The sequence below is a fragment of the Mustela lutreola genome, chromosome 8 (genome assembly GCF_030435805.1).
Source record: "Mustela lutreola isolate mMusLut2 chromosome 8, mMusLut2.pri, whole genome shotgun sequence".
NCBI lineage: Eukaryota > Metazoa > Chordata > Mammalia > Carnivora > Mustelidae > Mustela > Mustela lutreola.
The window spans coordinates 44965323-44985735 of record NC_081297.1 but is presented as its reverse complement, the minus strand read 5'-3'; the positions used below and the strand labels follow the sequence as shown (position 1 = coordinate 44985735).

The window sequence follows — 20413 nt, the reverse complement described above, 5'->3', positions numbered from 1 at the left end:
AAAAAAAAAAGAAAAGAAAGAAAGAAAACAGCCTTACAGGTCCTCTGGGTGGCTTGGTCGGTTAAGTATCAGGCTTTGGCTCAGGTCATGATCCCAGGGTCCTGAGATTGAACAGGGAGCCTGCCTCTCCCTTTCCTCCCCGCTTGTACTGGCTCTTGCTATCTCTGTCTCTCTCTGTCTCTCTCTCTCTCTCAAGTAAATAAAATCTTAAAAAGAAAAGAAAAGAAAACAGCCTTGCATGAAACAGTATATACTGTATGGTTTCACTTGTATTAGTTCAAGAACCACCAAAAGCATTTCTGATGATAGAAATTTAAAAAATGGTTACCATTGTGGGGCGGAGGGTAGAGGAAAGATAAAATTGGAAAGAGGCACAAGGAAACTTTCTGGGTGATAGAAATGTTCTATAGCTGTATCATAGGGATATATACATATATAAAATAGTCATCACACTGTACACTTACTGTACAGAGGTAATACCTCATTAATAATTAAACTTAAATAAAGCTTGTGTCTGCATTTCAAGGCTTCTTCTTGAGACAGAGTCCCAGAAGTAGGATTACTAAGGGTAGATCTAAATCCTTTTTGGAAGAAGACTGGGCGAAGGGTATGACTAGTTTTATTGCCAAACTAACTTTCCAAACAAACTACATCAATTCATACTTCCACCAGCAGTATGATCAGTGCCTATCATACATAAAGTGGAAATTCTCTCTCTTGGTAGTCCACATTTAGATAAACCTGCTCAAGGGTATAAAAAACTATTTAATGTCCAAAGTCTCTCTTCAATAATCTAAATCCTTTGCTTGTTTGATATACTGGAGTCATATTCTGAATAAGTTATCATAATTTAGTTATCCCTTGATCATATGTATTCTAACACCACAGATATTTTACCTTTGTCTTTTAAAATAGCTTTGAATTTATCTATCTTGTTCTTTTTTAAGTCTACTGCAAGTTTCCTTACAATTCTCCTTAAAAGTAAAAAAAAACCCCAAAACCGTAATATTAATATGAACCCAACCAATAATATTAATATGAATGCAAAGCCCAACAACAACAGAAATACAATAATAATAAACACATGTCATTGAGATAAAAGGAAAGAAAAAGGTTCTATTTGCTAGGGAGAGTGCTTAGGCCTTTATACATAAAAATCTACTTACTGTTCATTTGAACCATGTAAGGTTGCTATTTTTAAAAAATATTTTATTTATTTATTTGACAGATAGAGATCACAAGTAGGCAGAGAGGCAGGCAGAGAGAGAGGGGGAGGCAGGCTCCCTGCTGAGCAGAGAGCCCGATGTGGGGCTCAATCCCAGGACCCTGAGATCATGACCTGAGCTGAAGGCAGAGGCTTAACCCACTGAGCCACACAGGTGCCCCAGGTTGCTATTATTTTAGTTATTTTATAGATGAAAAAGGGTGGCTCCAGGAGTTTAGGTAATTTACTAAACCAAGCTTAAGTTCACATAAATTAAAAAAACAAAGCCACATTTTTATATGTAAGACACCAAAGTTCCTGTTCTTTCCCTCTGTCACCCTGCTTCTCAAAAACAGGCACACATCAACAAAATAAAGAAACAAAAACAAAAACATTTGATGTAGAAAAAGCATTGGACAAGATTCAAGATCCTTTCAAGATAAAAGCCCTCAACAGACTAGAAATAGAAGGAAACTACCTCCACATAATAAAAGTCATATATGAAAAGCCTACAGCAAACATAATACACAACGGTGACAGACTGAAAGTATTTCCTCTACAATCAGGAACAAGACAAAGATTTTTCTTTGGGAAAACATCCTAAATGCCAACCAACCAATTCATACCAACATTTGGAACATCAGTACAGCTATAAATTGGGGAACTATTTGTATCCTTATAAAGACATCTTTATAAGGGGAGGGTGAGAATATTAGAAAAAGCAAGGTTAAAATTTCCTATTCCATGATACATATGTGAGAATCTTGCTGGGAAGCTTACGTGAGTGTCACCACAGTGACATTCAACCTCACTGACCAAAAAGTACAAAGCATGTGCAGCTCTGCCAACTAGGAAATTCCTGTAGAAAAGCAGAGACCAGGGGCAACTGGCTCAGTCAGTTAAGCATCTATCTGCCTTGAACTCAGGTCATAATGCCAGGGATGAAGCCCCACATTGGCCTCCCTGCTAAGCCAGGAGCCTGCTTCTCCCTCTCCCTCTCTCCCTGCTTGTTCTCTCTCAAATAAATAAATAAATAAAATCTTTTAAAAATAAAAGAAAAGCTGAGGCCAGGGAAGGTGAAAAACAGTGTCAACTGAGAGAAAATATTTACCAAACATAAATCTGATAAAGGAATCCTATCAAAAATATACAAAGAACTCTTAAAACTCAACCATAATAAAACAAGCCAATTAAAAAATGGGCAAATGATCTAAACAAACTCCTCACCAAAGAAGATATACAGATGGCAAATAAGCACATGAAAAGATGATCTACATCATATGCCATTACAGAATGGCAAATTAAAAAAAGAAAAAAAATGAGTTACCACTGCATACCTATTAGATGGCTAAAATCCCAAACACTGACAACACCACATGCTGGCAAAGATGTGGAGCAATAAGAAATCTCATTTATTGCTGGAGGAAATGCAAAAAATGGCACATCAACTATGGAAGAAAGTTTGGCAGTTTCTTACAAAAGTAAACCTACTCTCATCATACGACCCGGGAGTTGTGCTCCTCAGTATTTACCCAAAGAGCTGAAAACTTTTGTCCACACAGAAACTTGCACATGAATATTTTCATTGTGGTTACAGCAGCTTTATTCTTAATTGCCAAAAGCCGGAAGCAACCAAGATGTCCTTCAATAGGTGAATGGATACATAAACTGTGGTACGTCCATACCATGAAACATTATTCGGTGATGAAGGAAAAGAGCTATACACACACACACACACACACACACACACACAAGACATGGAGGAACCTTAAAGGTATACTGAGGAGTGAAAGAAACCAATCTAAGAAAAGCTGTATATACTGTATATACTGTATGATTCCAGCCATACGACATTCTGGAAAAGGCAACACTATAGAGATAGTAAAAACAGACCTAGAGGGTCTGATGCTAAGTTAAGTAAGTCAGTTCAAGAAAAACAAATACCATATGATTTCATTCATATGTGGAAATTAAGACTCAAAACAAATGAACTACAAAAAAGGAAACGAAAAAGCAGACTCTTAAATACAGTGAACCAACCGGTGGTTGCCATCCGGGAGGTGGATGGGGGGGTCGAGTGAAATAGATAAAGGGGATTAAATATATTTATCTTGATGAGCACAGAGAAATGTACGAAATTGTTGAAGCATTATATCGTATACCCGAAACTAACAAAACACTGTATGTTAATTATACTTGGATTAAAAAAAATAAACAACAACAAAAAATCTATGGAGAAACAAGTAAGTAGAGCACAAGAGATTTTTATGGCAATGACACCTGTTGTGCATAATACTGTAATGGTAAATACATGCCACTATATATTTGTCAAAACCCACAGAATATATGTACAAAGAGTGATCCTAATGTAAAGTACAGACATATCAATACTGGCTCAACAATGATAACAAATGTACCACACTAATGCAAAATGTTAGTAATAGGGGACAAGGTGGGGAGGGGTGGATGAGGGACAATATGGGAACTCTCTGTACTTACATTTATTTTTCTATAAACCTAAAACTGCTCTAAAAAATAAAATCTATTCATTAAAAAAACACAGTATCAATACTGTGTTTTTAAGCTTTTGCCTTGCCCCAAATAATCCCCTATCTCTGAGAAGATGGAAAGTCTGGACCATATCTATACATCTTACTTATTTTGGATGGCCCTATTTCCATGGCCATAAACTAAGAGACTGCTGTAGACACTGATATAAGAAGAAGTAATCAAACTCTCCTGGGATTTCTTTTTTTTTTTTTTTAAAGATTTTATTTATTTGACAGAGAGAGATCACAATTAGGCAGAGAGGCAGGCAGAGAGAGAGAGAGAGAGAGGAGGAAGCAGGCTCCCTTCTAAGCAGAGAGCCTGATGTGGGACTTGATCCCAGGACCCTGAGATCATGACCTGAGCCGAAGGCAGCGGCTTAACCCACTGAGCCACCCAGGCGCCCCTCTCCTGGGATTTCTAATTGGCTCTGAGAGATCTGAAATCTGAGTTCAGGAAGTTGAAGTAAAGTAATTCAACTTTTTTTTTTTTTTTTACAGGTGGGGAAACTGAGGCACAGCTAAGTTATATGGTCACACAATCAGTGAATGGTAGAGCTAGGATCCAAACCCAGGAAATCTAGTTGCAAAGTTTATACTCTCAATCACTATATGAAGGATATTGTGCTTTATATTTTACTTGGGACCAAGAATACTAAGACACCTAAAGCTGATACTGACACAAATCGATAGGTTAGTTATAATGGCCAACTCTAATTCAAACTTTCTTTTAGAAAGGACAAACAGTTGGGATCTAAGAAAAAAATATGAATGCATATAAGCACTCCACAAACAGGTAACTTTATGTAGGAGAAAAGACATTGCCTTTCACCCTCTTAGCATACCCTTCGACTATACCACCAACCAGTGCAAAGTAATGTTTCGTATTCCATATTTTTAAAGACCTTTCAAAATACAACTGCCTTTAAAAATGTTTCCTCTAGAATGCCTGTGAAAAGCCTTAATTTCCGATATGCCTTTCAAGGGAATGCACCTGAAATTTTAATACATTTACTCCCAATTACTGAGTCATAATATTTTGTCATATGACAAATTTGCAATTCTTCACTTCCTCATTTCCCACTGCCAAGAAATTTTGGCATGTGTACCTGTGAGATTTGTCACAAAGCGTCTGTCATAAAGAAATCAGAATAACTTCATTTAACTACATATAAGCTATTTCATTATTTTATATGCACATGATAAATATTTATAAATGTGATTATAGCTGTGAATTGATAATGCTGAAAAGATGCAGATGAATCAGAGACCAGAAAAGTCAATGAAAAGGGAAAAGGGAAGCATTCCCTCCCCACATGTTTCTACCCCCAAGTCCCCACTTGACTCACATCCCTGGAGTTGTTCAGCAAAGATTTACTACAATAAATATCAGAACTTTACTAACCTCAATGAAGAGATTCCTTTTTCCCCCCAAATACAGGGCGTGGTCTTTGTTTCTTGAGACTTCCTTCTGTTTCTTTCTGATCAGTTCTTTCAAAGAACATCATTCTGAATTTCACCCCTTCCTATGGATGTCAGATGACAAAATATCAAAAAGAAAGGGCGTTGCAAGACCACAATGTATTTACAAGAATCCTAAAATTGAATTTAAAAACCAGTGAATCGCAGAGTTGAGCAAGATGCTGGGCAAGTCGTGGTTCTGCAAGCGCCTGGCGCAGCAGAACCCCGACCTGCACAACGCGGAGTTGAGCAAAAACCAGTGAAATGCAGTAAGTGAAGCAGACTGTACGGTTCATGACTCCTTCGACTTCAGGCACTGACACGGACATATAACACAATCCCTCCCTACAGAGCAGAGGGAATAATCACTCCTGTTTCCTGCTGCCTCAATTCTATTTTCTTTTTAAACAACACACCCTTCCTTGTGAATTGTTTTGTTATATAAAGATAAAAAAGCCACTATGTGGACAGATAAAGTAAGTAGAAAGGATAAGAACAGTTTACTTGTAAAACATACAAATTGCCGTCTTAACTATGGTAAAACCAATGATTGCTCAGTAGCCATGCCATTCCAAGTCCAGGAGATAAAATCTATCCTCTCCTCCCTAGCGTCTTTGACTATCAATACCCTTAAACTGAGAACTCTAACTTTAGGCCTTCCACAAACATACCCTGGGCAAACAATCCTACTTTTCTACATTTTCGTTCCCTAACAAAAGGGATCCTAATAATGATCTCATAAAATATCTAAGAATGAAAGTAAAGTCAATCAACCTTACAGAGGAATCATTTCAAGGACAGGCTCTGGATCCAGGTTCCCTGGCTTTTTAATAACCTGGATCCTTTACTTTCTCTCTCAGACAAGGTATTTAACCTTTGCCCACCACGCACAGCATAAATAATTTCATATGACTATATAACATTTGAACAAATTAAGAAGATGATTAGAAAAACGTCAGGTACATAGTAAGCATGCATTCAAATCTGTATTGTTTTCTGAATCTCTACCTTTTCTATGTGTTATGTAAGAGAGATACAGTTACTGCTCAAGTAGCTTATATTTAATTAGTGATACATTAATAAATGTTAAATCTCTGTGTCAAAATAAAATGGTTTACTACTTATAAAATAATAATAGGCACCCGCTACATTCAAGCAGCTACAAATAAGATGTGTGGCCTTTCATAGCATCATTCATCAAAGACGAGGCAGTGATTTCTACAGTGAAACTTCCATAAGGAATTATCAGAAATAGTATCGATGAAGTAAGAAAAAAAAAAGTAACAAACACAAGTTCCACTCTCTCCACTCTAACCTTCCAATAGCTCCCACGGTTTCATTACATCTTTATTCTCAACAAATAAGTTCAGTCGTGTATAATCATCACATATTTGCTCTAACATTAGTTTTTGAAATGTTAAAAATACACTGGTATGAAATATAAAATTTCTGACCACTAATGAAAGCAACCTACATTCTTAGAGAAACTCTTTAAGCAATTTTTTAACTTACGATTTCCCAACTTTAGCCAACTGTCCAGTATGAGTTGAACTTATTTTGTTTTTTGAGAAAGGGTGAGAGAGAATCTTTTTTTTTTTTTAAGATTTTTATTTATTTATTTGACAGAGATCACAAGTCGGCAGAGAGGCAGACAGAGGGGTGAAAGGAAAGCAGGCTCCCCGCCACGCAGAGAGCCCAATGTGGGGCTCGATCCCAGAACCCTGGGACCATGACCCTAGCCGAAGGAAGAGGCTTTAACCCACTGAGCCACTCAGGTGCCCCATGGTGAGAGAGAATCTTAAGAAGGCTTCACAGTCAGTGGGGAACCCAACTCAGGCTGCCATAGAGCCTGACATAGAGGACGGGGTTCAATCTCATAACCCTGAAAGCATGACCTGAAATCAATAGTCGTCTCTTGACTGAGCCACCCAGGCGCCCCATATGATTATAAACTTTACATGACTCTGTAGCACTGTTTATAATACCAAGATAGCACACTCTAATGTTCATCAAGAGGGACTGATACCATATCCACACACTGGAATACCCTGCAGCTGTTTAAAAAAAAAAATCACTAACACATGAATATAGAAATATAGAGATACTGATTTGGAATAATTTCCAAGATGTTTTACCAATTGAAAAAGGCAAGGTACAGGAACTGGGAAGTACTTACTACCATTTATGAAAGGAAAAAATATATACATATCTTTCATCTACAATGCAGAGTATCTTTGGGAGGATATCAGTGTTGCCTTCAGGGAGAAAAACTAAATAGGTAGGGGAACCAGAAGCAATATTATTTTTCATTACAGACTGTTTCAATCCTTTTGAATTTTGTACCTGTGAAGGGCTGGTCACCTGAAAGATCAAACCATGACAAGATGCCTGGAATTTTCAGCCCTGTGCCCCATTCTCTTGAAAAGGGAGGCTGATGGGGTGCCTGGGTGGCTGAGTCATTAAGCATCTGCCTTCGGTTCAGGTCATGATCCCAGGATTCTGGGATCGAGCCCCACATGGAGCCCTGCATGGGGTTTCCTGCTCGGCAGGAAGTCTGCTTCTCCCTCTCCCACTCCCAGGACCTGCTTGTGTTCCCTCTCTCACTGTTTCTCTGTCAAATAAATAAATCTTTAAAAAAAAAAAAAAAAAGAAAGAAAGAAAGAGAAAAGGGAGGCTGAAAATGACTGATAATGCCTATCTGATGAAGCCTCCATTAAATCCCACAAATAGAGCTCAGAGAGCTTCCAGGTTGACGGACACACCCATACTAGGAGGGTGACACACCCCAACTCCATGTGGACAGAAGTTCTTGTGCTTGGGACCCTCCCAGGCCTGCCCTATGTATCTCTTTATCTGGGTGTTCTCCCACATCCTTTATCATATCCCTTAATAAGCTGGTAAACGCTAAGTGTTCCCTTGAGTTCTGTGAGTTGCTCTTGAACCCGAGAAGGGGATCTGTGAACCTACTGTCTACAGCCAGTTGGTCAGAAGCACAGGTGATAACCAGGCTTGTAAATGATGTCTGAAGAATGGGGGTAGCAGGAGAGAGGCAGTCTTGTGGGACCTCTCCCTTAACCTGTGGGATCCCATACTAGTGTGGTATCAGAATTGAGTTGAATTGTGGGACACCCAGCTGGTGTCACAGAGAATTGCTTGTTGTGAGGACAAAACCCTACACATTTGGGGACCGGAAATGTCAGAAATGAAGTGTTCTGTGCAAGAAGTGAAAGAGACACACAAGAAACACATAGCAGGAAAGAAACAGTAGGAGAGGACTGGGTTTTCCCCTATTTAGAAAGGAAAAGCTGAGTTTTTTTTCAGAACAGTACCATGTAAAGACCTAAAATACACATATTAAAAGTCACTTCTTAGCCCATTAAAACTAAAGATGGGGGCGCCTGGGTGGCTCAGTGGGTTAGGTCTCTGCCTTCAGCTCAGGTCATGATCTCAGGGTCTTGGGATCAAGCCCCACACTGGGCTCCCTGCTCAGCGGGGAGCCTGCTTCCCCCTCTCTCTGTCTGCCTCTCTGCGTACTTGTGATCTGTCAAATAAATAAAATCTTTTTTAAAAATTTAAAAACTGTAACTAAGAATAAAACAAGTTGAAACTATAAATGGTTGGAATCAATATAGGAGCCATGTATTAATCAACCCAATGCCTGTTATAAGTACACTTATCTGATCTCCACTAACTGCTACATGTGCTCACTCAAAATATGCTTGAAGGCTTAGTATATGTGCTGCCGACGCAAGCATGTGAAGGCTCTTAAATGGCTGCATTTTAAAATGAGGGGAGGGGTGCCTGGGTGGCTCAGTGGGTTAAAGCCTCTGCCTTCAGCTCAGGTCATGATCAAGCCCCACATTGGGCTCTCTGCTCAGCAGGGAGGCTGCTTCCCCCTGTCTCTGTCTTTGCCTGCCTCTCTACTTGTGACGTCTGTCTGTCAAATAAATAAATAACATCTTTAAAAAAATAAAATAAGGGGGGAAAACTGTCGATTTTATTTTTCTTATTTTTTAGAATTTTTAAAAGGTTTTACTTATTTGAGAGAGAAAGAAGAGAGAGTGGGTGAGCACAAGCAAGGGGGAGAGGCAGAAGGAGAGGGAGAAGCAGATTCCTCACCAAGCAGGGAGCCCGGACACAGGACTCCATCCCAGTACCCTGAGAACATGATCTGAGACAAAGGCAGACACTCAACTGAGCCACCCAGGCACCCCTTTTATTTTTAAGTAATCTCTACACCCAATGTGGGGCTCTAACTCACAACCCCGAGATCAAGAGTCGCATGCTCTACCAACTTGACCCAGCCAGGCGGCCCTAAAATTTTTTTTTTTTAAAAGTAATCTGGATGCCTAATGTAGGTCTTGAATTCACAACCCTGAGAACGTCTGATGATTGTTTTTCAACTAGAAATCAAAACTGACGCCATTATCCCGGTTAGTAACATGAACCCCGGGAATACCCACAGGAGCAACTTCTATTAAGGGACCATGTGCATACCTCTGGTTCAAGTGCAAGCCTGTGGGTAATGAAGCTAAATGTATCCACATCAGTGTCTTTTATAGGGCATTTCTGCCATAGCTGTGGTGTCAGGAGATGTACTCTAGGCTTCTCTGGGGCTTCTCTTGCTTTCACTACAGCAGAGCAGTTGCCAAAACAGTGCCTCTGCTAAGCCAAGTGACATGCATCGTCATTTCTTTTATGACTCTTGAGACAAACGTCTAACACTCAAAAGAAAAGCCAAATTACAAAAGAAGCTTAACAAACATCAGTACTTTCTAACATTACTCACCACTGCTCCTGGCATGTGATGCCTAGAACAGGGAAGATGTGAAACAAATGTCTGAAAAACAAATGAACTTTAAAGTTGGGTGAAAAAAAAAAGTCCTTTGACTTATGCCTTAAAGAAATATTTTAATTCATCATCCCTTACTTTTGGACTTTCCAAAGTAGGTAAAAATTAGATAGTACTTGTCCCCATTTTATAGTTGTACAGCTATGGAAAATAATGAAGACACCGATAAAATATCACTGCCTAACTATGAGAAATAATTTGAACAGAAGTTACTGTAAACCTAAAATCATTTTTTAAAGAAAAAACTTTATTTTTAGTTTAAAACTGTGGATGTACCTTTCATGGATTTAATAAAATAGTATCCACCCTATTGGCATACACATTACAAAAGATGATGGAGACTTCTCCTCTGCTCTTTGGTTTTCTCCTTTATTTTCTGTGTCAGCTATGAGCTTACACGGGACAGCATTTCACACTATACCATAGTATCATTTATATCACATAACCGACCTTCAGTTCTGTTGGCCAAGATTAGTCGATCTGAGATCATTACTCCATATCGGAAAAGCTGGAAGCAGTGATTTTTTTAAAAAATATTTTGTTATTTATTTAACAGAGTGATCACAAGTGGCAGAGAGGCAGGCAGAGAGAAAGGGGGAAGCAGGCTCTCCGCTGAGCAGAGAGCCCGATGTGGGGCTCGATCCCAGGACCCTGAGATCATGACCTGGGCCAAAGGCAGAGGCTTTAACTCAGTGAGCCATCCAAGTGCCCCGGAAGCAGTGATTTTTAAAGATTCTTAAGTTTGAACTTACACTGATAATTCTCTTACCAAACCACATTTGAGAGACAAACAATGATTAATAATCTTAGCACCTCCAAGGTGACACATCTTCCCATCACACATTCAGTTATATCTTGCTAACTACAACTCTTATGCCTGTCAATCAAAATTTCTTTTATTATATACTTCTGGAACAGTTTTTGTGGCAATTCCCTATGGCAACTGCCAGTAAACATTTTGGACTCTACAAACAATATGCTTTGTTTCATCTGTAAAGAACATAATAGTACCTCCTTAATCTTGGCTACCTTTGTTCCTACTTTAATGTGTAGATTTTTAGTTGTTGAATTTTGCATTAGTTGGCTTTATATTCTTTATCTCAAAGACCAGCTTAAAGGGACCCTGATCCAAACTGCAGGCAGCTCCTCGATTTTACCCTCATCTTTATCACCTGTAAATATTTACTGAGTGCCTACTATGTAATCAATCTGTACACATAAGGGACTAAGCAACAAGAAAGAATAGTAACTGCTCCACTTTAAAATGAGCATTCAGGGGTGCCTGGGCGGTTTAGTCGGTTAAGCCCCTGCCTTTGGCTCAGGTCACGATTGCAGGGTCCTGGGATCGAGCCCCGCATCAGACTGTCTGCTCAGTGGGGAGCCTGCTTGCTCTCCTCTCTCTCTCTCTCTCTCTCTGCCTGTCTCTCTGCCTACTTGTCATCTCTGTCAAATAAATAAATAAAATCTTTTAAAATAAAAAAAATGAGCATTCATAGTCTGTTGAAGAAAAAGTTCATAACCTTTATGGAGGGAAATTTAGCAGCCTCTACTAAAATTAAACTCTGCATCCCCTAACATACAAAGTTTACAAAAGACTAGGCCAAATATATCATGTAACATGGATGCTATTTTTCATTGTTTTTAATAGAACCCCCCTAAGATAATATTAATGTTGGTCAACAGGTGAGCAATTAATAAGATACATTTATGAAAATAATACTTTGTGGTTATTCAAAAGAATAAGGTAGATCTAGAGGTACTAAGTTGGAAAGTAGTCTATTACACTTCAGTTTTAAAAATAGGTTCAAAATAGTTTTATCAACAAATGGTTCCGGATATCCACATGCAAAAAGGATGAATTTGGACCCCTACCTCACAGCATACACAAAATGAATCAAAGACCTAAATATAAGGCTTAAAAACCTTAGAAAAACACATCTGACCAAATTTTATAAACCTGGATTAGGCAATGATTGCTTAGGTGCAACACCAAAAACAAAAGAGATAAAAAGAAAAACTAATAAATTGGACTATATCAAAATAAAATACATCTGCACTTCAAAAGGCACCATCGAGAAAGTGCAAAGGCAACCTACCGACAGAGACAATATCTATAAATCATTTCTCTGATAGGGAATTGTACCAGAAGACTTATAAAGAACTTATAAAGAACTCTTACAACTAAGTAATAAAATGGCAACCCAAAACAATTACAATGCAAAGTAAATGAATGGATATTTCTCTAAAAATATAGGAATAATCAATAAGCATATAACAAAGCTCAATTATTCATCATTAAGGGAATGCAATCAAAAGCACAGTAAGATGCTATTTCACATCACATTCACATTGAGACTATGATCAAAAAGACAGACAATAACAAGTAATGGCGAGGAGGTAGAGAAAAGAAGCCCAGCACCTGGCTGCAGGGAATGTAAAATGTTGCAGCCATTTTGGAAAACAAGCCTGCTGTTCCTCAAGTTGTAAGATACAAGAGTGACCATATGACCCAGTAACTCCACTTAGGTATATATGCAAAAGAAATGAAAATATATGTGCACACAAAGACCTGGATACTAATGTCCGCAGCAGCATTATTAAAAATAGCCAAAAAGTGAAACAACTTAGCATGCTAACCTGCACCACTGACCACACACACTCCAGCAGTCAGCAGTCTGGAACTGCACTACTATGGTATTTCAACAAGTCTGCCAAGAATCTTTTCAGTCAGGATGCCCATTCATTTGGTATTTTTAGGTAGCAGAATTTCTAAGCCAGTGAGTGGATTCTGAAGAAACCCATGAGAGAAGTTGGTTAGTTGTATATAGTGAAAAGGAGTCATCAGGTTTCACCGTCTGGACTGATTCTGGTGTCATAAGTGGGCAATAGCTATTACTAAAGTAATTTCCTCTAAGTCAACTGACAAACAGAGTTACTTTGTCCCAGTCCCAAATGTCAGTCCTAGAAGGCTATGTTTTCACATGCACTGAGATGCCAAGAACACCTCTGGCTAGCTCAGAACGCTGCTCCTGGGAAAAGGCATAGGAAGATCAAATTAGAACTGCCAGAAAAGACTCCTTTGAAACCTATCCTTCTTCATCTGAGGACAAATGTTAGTATTCTAGGCTCAGCCCTTTTCTACTTGAATGACTGCCACAATCTGCAACTAACTTAATTGAAGCCAGGGAATGAAAATCCATTTCCCAAGAGGTCCATTTAGTGGGTCTATTTCTTTTCTTCAGAAAGAAGGAGAAATTGTTTGCGGGGAGAGAGGCAATGAGAAGGAAAAGTTGGTAACTGATTGAATCATTCATTTGGCCCCAAATAATGCAGCAAGAAAAATTAGAGTGAAACCCTCTTCATTTGCATGTTCCACAGAGTAAAAGCAAAAACATCCTTTTGAATGAACCAAACAGAAAGATTATTTTAAATGTATAATTTGAGTCAGAAGTCAAAGAATTCATTTCTTCTGGATGTAAAATGAATGTTACTCAGAATCTAAGTTCATTCTGCCTTTTGCCTGATTCTCCTTTCCTCAGGGTTACATTTCTCTCTTCAGGAATATTTCTTACTCTCCTTCTAGTTCTTGGATAAAGATGAAAGTGCATTTGTTTGCCTAACAATACCAAGGAAATATTTCCACTCCCTTTCCATTGGATGAAATTAATACTTCACTAAAATGTCTGATTTCTTCAACTGCTCATGCTAAAAACAATTAGAATGTAATCAGTACCCACTGTCATCATTTATTTGTAAAAATGGCATCCAGAATATTTGGAATAGATATTTTGATAATACATGATCAGGGGGTGGGGGGCGGAAGTAGAGACTAGAAATCAAAAGCCTGGATTTTACTTCTGAATTTTACTTTTGACTGCATCACTTACTTGTCATGTGACCTTAGGTATATCATACCCTTTCTCATTCTTAACTTCCCCATCTATAACATGAAGATCACAATACCAGCCCTGCTTTCTTTGGATGTATGAAGCTCAAGAGAGATCAAATTAGTGACATGCTATGAGGGCAGCAAAGGATACTCAAACGTAAGCCTTATTACCGAACATTTTATCTTGACAGATATTCCCTTTTCTTTTTTTTAAAGATGTATGTATGTATTTATTTGACAGAGAGAAAGAGAGAGAGAGAGATCACAAGTGGGCAGAGAGGCAGGCGGGGTGGGGGGGTGGGGAAACAGGCTCCCCTCGGAGCAGAGAGCCCAACATGGGTCTGGATCCCAGGACCCTGAGATCATGACCTGAGCCGAAGGCAGAGGCCCAAGCCACTGACCCACCCAGGCGCCCCTCAGATTTTGCCTTTCATTTTTTTTTTTTTTAGATTTTCCCTTTTAAAACAGCACACTTAAGACCTTTACTCAGCCAAAAATAAATAAATAAACAAACTCCTCTCTACCTTATCTATAGTTCATATGGCATTGCCATAACCAAATTATACTGTTCCTTTTTTTTTTTTTTTAAGATTTTTATTTATTTATTTGACAGAGAGAAACAGAGCGAGAGAGGGAACACAAGCAGGGGGAGTGGGAGAGGGAGACCAGCACCCCCCTCCACCCACTGAGTAGGGAGCCCGATGCAGGGCTCAATCCCAGGACCCCGGGATCATGACATGAGCCAAAGGCAGACGCTAATGACTGAGTCACCCAGGCCCCCTACACTGTTTCAATAGTGAAACAAGTCAATTATCTATCAAATTGGTTGCATTCTAGAGGCACCTGGGTGGCTCAGTGGGTTAAGGTTCTGCTCATGATCTCAGGGCCCTGAGATGGAGCCCTCCAAGGGGCTCCCTGCTCAGCAGGAGCCGGCTTCCACCCCCTGCCCTCTGCCTGCCTCTCTGCCTACTTGTGATCTCTGTCTGTCAAATAAATAAACAAAATCTTAAAAGAAAAATTGGTTGCATTCTAAAACCTAAAATCAAAGGCAAACTACAGATGTACTGAAGTTTTTTCCTGAAACACTGAATACCAAGATTTATTCTTCTAGGAGCCTGTCTGAAAAATAATACTTGTTTTCTTCTTACGGTCTTATTTTCTATACTTTAATTACTACAGGAAAAATTTTCCAGGAGCTATAGTTTGTATTCTAAAAACACCTCGTCAATGATGAAAGTAGACAGTAGGGTTAAAAGTGTTCTATTTTACCCTAAAATTTAAAATCATCAACTTTAGGAGGGGGAAAGGAAAATTTATAGATTATTTAACACAATATCTTTGGAAGGTCCCCTAGGATGTCCATCAATGAATGAACAAGGTGAACGGAGACAGCAAGACATATTTTTCACTGAATATTATTTTGTATCTTTTGAAATTTGAGCCATGCATTATTTTAAAATATATATGTCATTTTATAAATTTGTTATAAATCTCTGAGGGAATCCAAAGAAGCCCTCATTTTCCAGAGGAGAAAACTAAAGCCAAAAAAGTAAAGGAGCTGAGGCACCTGGGTGGCTCAGTGGGTTAAAGCCTCTGCCTTCGGCTCAGGTCATGATCCCAGGGTCCTGGGATCGAGCCCCGCATTGGGCTCTCTGCCCAGCAGGGAGCCTGCTTCCTCCTCTCTCTCTCTCTCTCTCTCTGCCTGCCTCTGCCTACTTGTGATCTCTGTCTGTCAAATAAATAATAAATAATATCTTAAAAAAAAAAAAGTATATGAGCTGCTCAAATCACACTGCCAGAGAGTAAAAAAGCTGGGACCAGAACTCAAGAACCCAGTAGAAGTTTCCAGTGTCTCCCACAATGCCATGTGGTAAAACAGCAAATGCCATCTTATAAACAATAAAAGTATTACTGTAACCCTCTTCAGAACCATGGTCTTCCAGGGGTTCTGTGACTCACATGACACAGTACTCATCATTTATGTTTTTGCAGAAGTTCTAAGGCAGCAAGACAGAGATGGCAATCCTCATTATCAAGCCCTCGTGACAGGTATTAAAATGAGTAAATAAAGACAGCACATCAATCAGCATGTGGCCATGGCGTCTTCCTCAAGCAGGCCAGGAAAATTTTGCAGCCTTCATTACTTCTGACAGTAAGGACATCTGATGAGGCAGAATAAATTTAGCAGAACAAAGGGCTTATTTCTAGTGAATGGATTTGGAGGAGATAAAGCAAAAGCAGAGCACAGGAAATTCTAGTTTGAAAGAAGCCATAATAATTCCACTCTTCTCAAACAGGAGAACGAAAGGAATGATCAAGGCCCCTTCTTGTCCCAAAGTCCTCAAATACAGAGAAGCAAGGCAACTTCAACTCTGCCTCCGAGTAATTCAAGCATATATTTCCCCTTAGTAAGAATAAATGTTAGCATCTTCTTTCAATGGGCACAGATGCAGGAAAAACAGCAGAGTTTCCATAGGAAAGAATAAGCAAAGTCAGAAATGAAAACTATTCCAAAAAATGTCTGAGTCTGTCTGCTTGGAACAGAAGGGTCTCAGAAAAAATAAAATTTACTGCAGAGGATTAGTCTCTCCTTTCTAGGTCTGCATTTGGAGAAATACATGCAAGTCTGATGGTATTAGGAGCTTTTAATATCCGCCAAACATATTGCAGTCATGGATTAGTTATTCTGATTATATTTAAGCACTGGGTAAGTCTATTTGCCAACAATTAGTTGACCTGATGAACCATTCAAAAAAGAGAAAGGGGCACACCTGGCTGTTGCAGAAGGTAAAGTGGCTGACCCTTGGATTTTGGCTCAGGTCACGTAGTCTCAGTCCAGGGATCCAACTCAGTGGGAAGTCTACTTCAGGATTCTCTCCCTCTGCCCCTCCCCGTGCTCACTCACTCTCGCGTGCACATACACTCTCTAAAATAAATAAATCTTCAAAAAGAGAGAACGTGAGAGAGGAGAACAAGCCTGGACAATACATAAGCTCCAGCTACTATGCCTGTTTTTATTCCTAATGTAAACCACAGACTAGAACATTCTTAGTCAACTGGGTCACAAGGTCACATCACATGGAGAAATCTCTCACCATACCTTCAATTCTCTATCAGGGACAAAGGCCAGAGAAAGCTCAAGTTCTAGCTCTAGCCAGGCATGGTCATCTCCAGGGAATCTATAATACAAAATGCCTCGCTTCAACAAAGGTCCTGAGAGTGATGTTTCAAATTCCATCCCCAATTTTCACCCACTATTTCAGAAATAGGAAAAATAATTGAAGTTTGTTAGTAATTTTTCCACTTCATTGAAATCTTCCTCATGGTAAACAATCAAAGGAAACATGGTAAAATTTAAAGGAAAAAAAATCACAGGAAACTTAAAAGTCAGATATTATACTTCACATCGAAAGGTATTAATACCAAAAAATGTATCAATGTATTTCACCAAAAACATTAAACACGCAACCTGAAGCCAAAATAGAAGAGACATTTCCACTCCTCAGCAACCACTGAGTTAAACAGTCATAGAAACAGCACTTAATATTACCTAGGGCAGTAGAAACATTAAGTGACTCACGCTCTCCTTTGATGTTAAAGAAAAAGAGGGGAAAACTTTAAAACCATCCCTTTAAACTTCAGATCCAATAGATTAAAAGCCACTTTGCCTCCTGGTCTCAGTTTCAAAGTCAATTCCTCACCCCACCCCCCAAAAATCACGTCATATATCAAATACCTGGTACCCAAGAAATTTATTGCCATAAATTCATTCAATTAATTTACTGAATGACCACACTGAACATACACCATCTGAATTCAACAAAGACGCTGAATTTTATCTTCGTCTTCCTAGCATTTCCATGGTATACTGGTAAACGTGGGTTATTTTCTCTCAATTTGAGAAAAAGAAAGTGCAGAGAACAAATCTTTCAGATAGCAGCTATCACATAAATAAAATGTGATGAAAGGGGAAAACAGGGGTTCTCTATGCCCAACACCTCCTTGTGACGTTTTTAAATTGTTTAGAATCGTCTAAATATCTACTAATTTAAATATCAGACTAAATCCTTACATGCTACATCTTTATTTGCCATGGTAATGGCATAAAAAGCGGGGAATACTGTTGGCGTGTATGAGTTCAATTCTTCGACAATGCCGAAGTTTGAAGCCAATGAATTCATGCCGCTCCCCCTTAACTTTCCATTAACCTAGCTAACAAGAAATTGACAGACTGAGATTTCGGATTGTTTTATTTCCCAGACTCTCCCTCTGGCGGAGGCAGGAAAGAGGGGCGCAAACAGGGGTATGGTACACTGCAAATAAGACGAACAATCCTAAATAAAAGACAATTACTATGAAGCAGATAGAAGCAAAAGATTAGTTTCGCACTTTCAGCCCTCGGACTCCGTTCCAGAATTCAGCACCGCCTGCCAAAAGCAATGGCATTAGAGCAAATGATTAAATACCACCCACAACCTTCCGCCTCAACACCCCCGGGAAGGGCTTCATCCACCTCAGTTATGATCCTGCCGGGCAGTGCGCGAGGAGCACGGCTAACGCATTTTGAGTAAGCGAGGCCCACAGAGAGCAAGACGAGCTCCTAACGAGCTCATAACGAAAACGCCAAGAGTTTCCCAAGCAGGGACCTGAACACAAAGTCCCCGCTCTCGGTGCGGGCTGCAGAGCCTCTGCCTCCTACCGCTCACCGGGAAAAAGGGATCCCCCCACCGCGAAGCGGGGGGCCCCAAACTCGCCTCCCGCCGCCAAATCCGTCCCTCCCTCCCCGATGCGAGACCACCACCCTCTCTTCAGAGCTCCCAGAGAGGACCGTCATGGTCTCACTCAGTCCTTCCGCCCCGCTCGAGACGAGACCAGCCACCACCCCTCTCGGACCTGTCCCCGCGGGGTCCGAGCCGGCAGCGCGACGCCTCCATCCCCGCGGCTCAGGAAGTGGCAACCAAGTCCAGAACCCCCGACGCCCCTGCTAGGGTGGCAAGCCTGGCAGGAAGCCGGGCCCCGCCCCCTGGCAACCGCACCCCGCACTGTTGCCTCTGCCTATTGGTCCTCGTGCGCACCGCTCGTACCTCATTGGCTATTGCTGCCGCCCGGCGATGCGGGAGGGTTTCTAGGGGGCGGAGGCGCCGGGAGTTAAAGGCGCCTGCGCTCGAACTCTGGTGACGCGCTGGGTAAAGCTGGGTTCCCCGAGCGCTTCTCCCGGATGGGGTGGAGGGCGGAGGGATGTGTCCGCGTCAGTCGCGGTGGCTCCCAGCGGGGTGGAAGTCAGTTTGTCGGAGGAGCGGCCCATCCCCCTAACCGCCACCCACTGAGCGGCCTCCCCGAGTCGCCGCCGTTTGTACCCACAGACCACCCACAGCGCTCTCTGGAAGTCTGTAATGTTAGAACTCACTCACAGACCTTTGCCGGCGCCCTCACAGTCCGGGCCCTCCCGACACCAGAGCCTTCCGGGAAGCACACTTGCACCCTCTACAGCAGTCATTGCCGTTGAATGCATCTTTCATAGTTATCTGGTATCGCATTCCAACTGCACAAAATTCCTTCCGCCTTCCCTACTCCAGCCCAAGCCTTTACAGCATTGCTGGATCAATTCTACAGATTTTAAGAACCTTTCCCGTTTACCTCTCTGTGGATGATCTTCAAACATCCATATCCCACGAGATTCCCTATCCAAATATGTACTCTCATTTCCAATAAATCTTGTCGCCACTTCCTTTCTCACCACCAACGTACGTATTATTGTAAGCCCTACAAAACACCCTGGCACAAGTTACTGCATGTTGTCTTTATAGCATTCGGAGGTCAGCTGTTTCCACACTGGTTTGCCTTTCTAAGAGGCACAGAAGTTGGCACAAGCTGGGAGAGCAGAGCATCCCTTTGATGTGTCAGCCTCCGCTCTCTGGGGGACCCTAAACACAGTTGATTATGGGGGCTTCAGAGTCCCATCTGTGAAATAAACAGAATAATCCCTGCTTGTTTAGCTCCGGCTAAACCAGACAGAGTAGATGCTTAAAACTGAACAGATGCAGTTGAAAGAGATGTTATCTGTATTGGTGAAAGGGCAACGGACTGGGTGGACATGCTCTAGTCACAGTAAGTAGTCTTCTCTGAGAAGTTTCCATATTTAATTACATACATTTCAAGAAATCATTTTCCCATCCTATTTGATATTTACAGATTAGTTTGGATGCAAATAAAAAAAAAACAAAATACGGCAAACCTAAGCAACTTATCTACATCCCCTTTATGACCCCTGACCCCATTGTATTCAGTTAGGGCTTGCTGCCTTTCCTCACCTTGGCCTTTGAGCAGAGGAGCAAGGTTGCAGAGGGGACAGCTCAGCTACAAAGTTGCAGAGTTTGCTTTAATGTTTCCCTACCCATCATATCATAAAGGAAGCTGCTGCTGAGCCTGACACAGAGATTGTACTCAAAAATGTGGAATGA

At 40.5% G+C, this 20413-nt stretch overlaps 1 protein-coding gene across 9 annotated transcripts in view; it reads right to left on the bottom strand.

The window, feature by feature from the left end:
- TULP3 (TUB like protein 3) overlaps positions 1-18969 on the bottom strand; it is a 65807-nt gene extending 46838 nt beyond the window's left edge. For 3 of the 9 annotated variants that reach the window (XR_009356586.1, XR_009356587.1, XM_059184516.1), the window contains exon 1: positions 18846-18969. Coding sequence is in view for 1 of the 9 variants with exons in the window: in XM_059184516.1 (XP_059040499.1) it covers positions 18846-18886 (41 nt within the window). In the remaining 8 variants the exon portion in view is untranslated. Of the gene's footprint in view, positions 1-5155; positions 5277-16723; positions 16894-17052; positions 17132-18845 lie in introns of all 9 variants that reach the window. The other 6 variants (XM_059184523.1, XM_059184517.1, XM_059184519.1 and 3 more) reach the window with 5 other exon arrangements.
- Positions 18970-20413: the final 1444 nt, after the last annotated feature.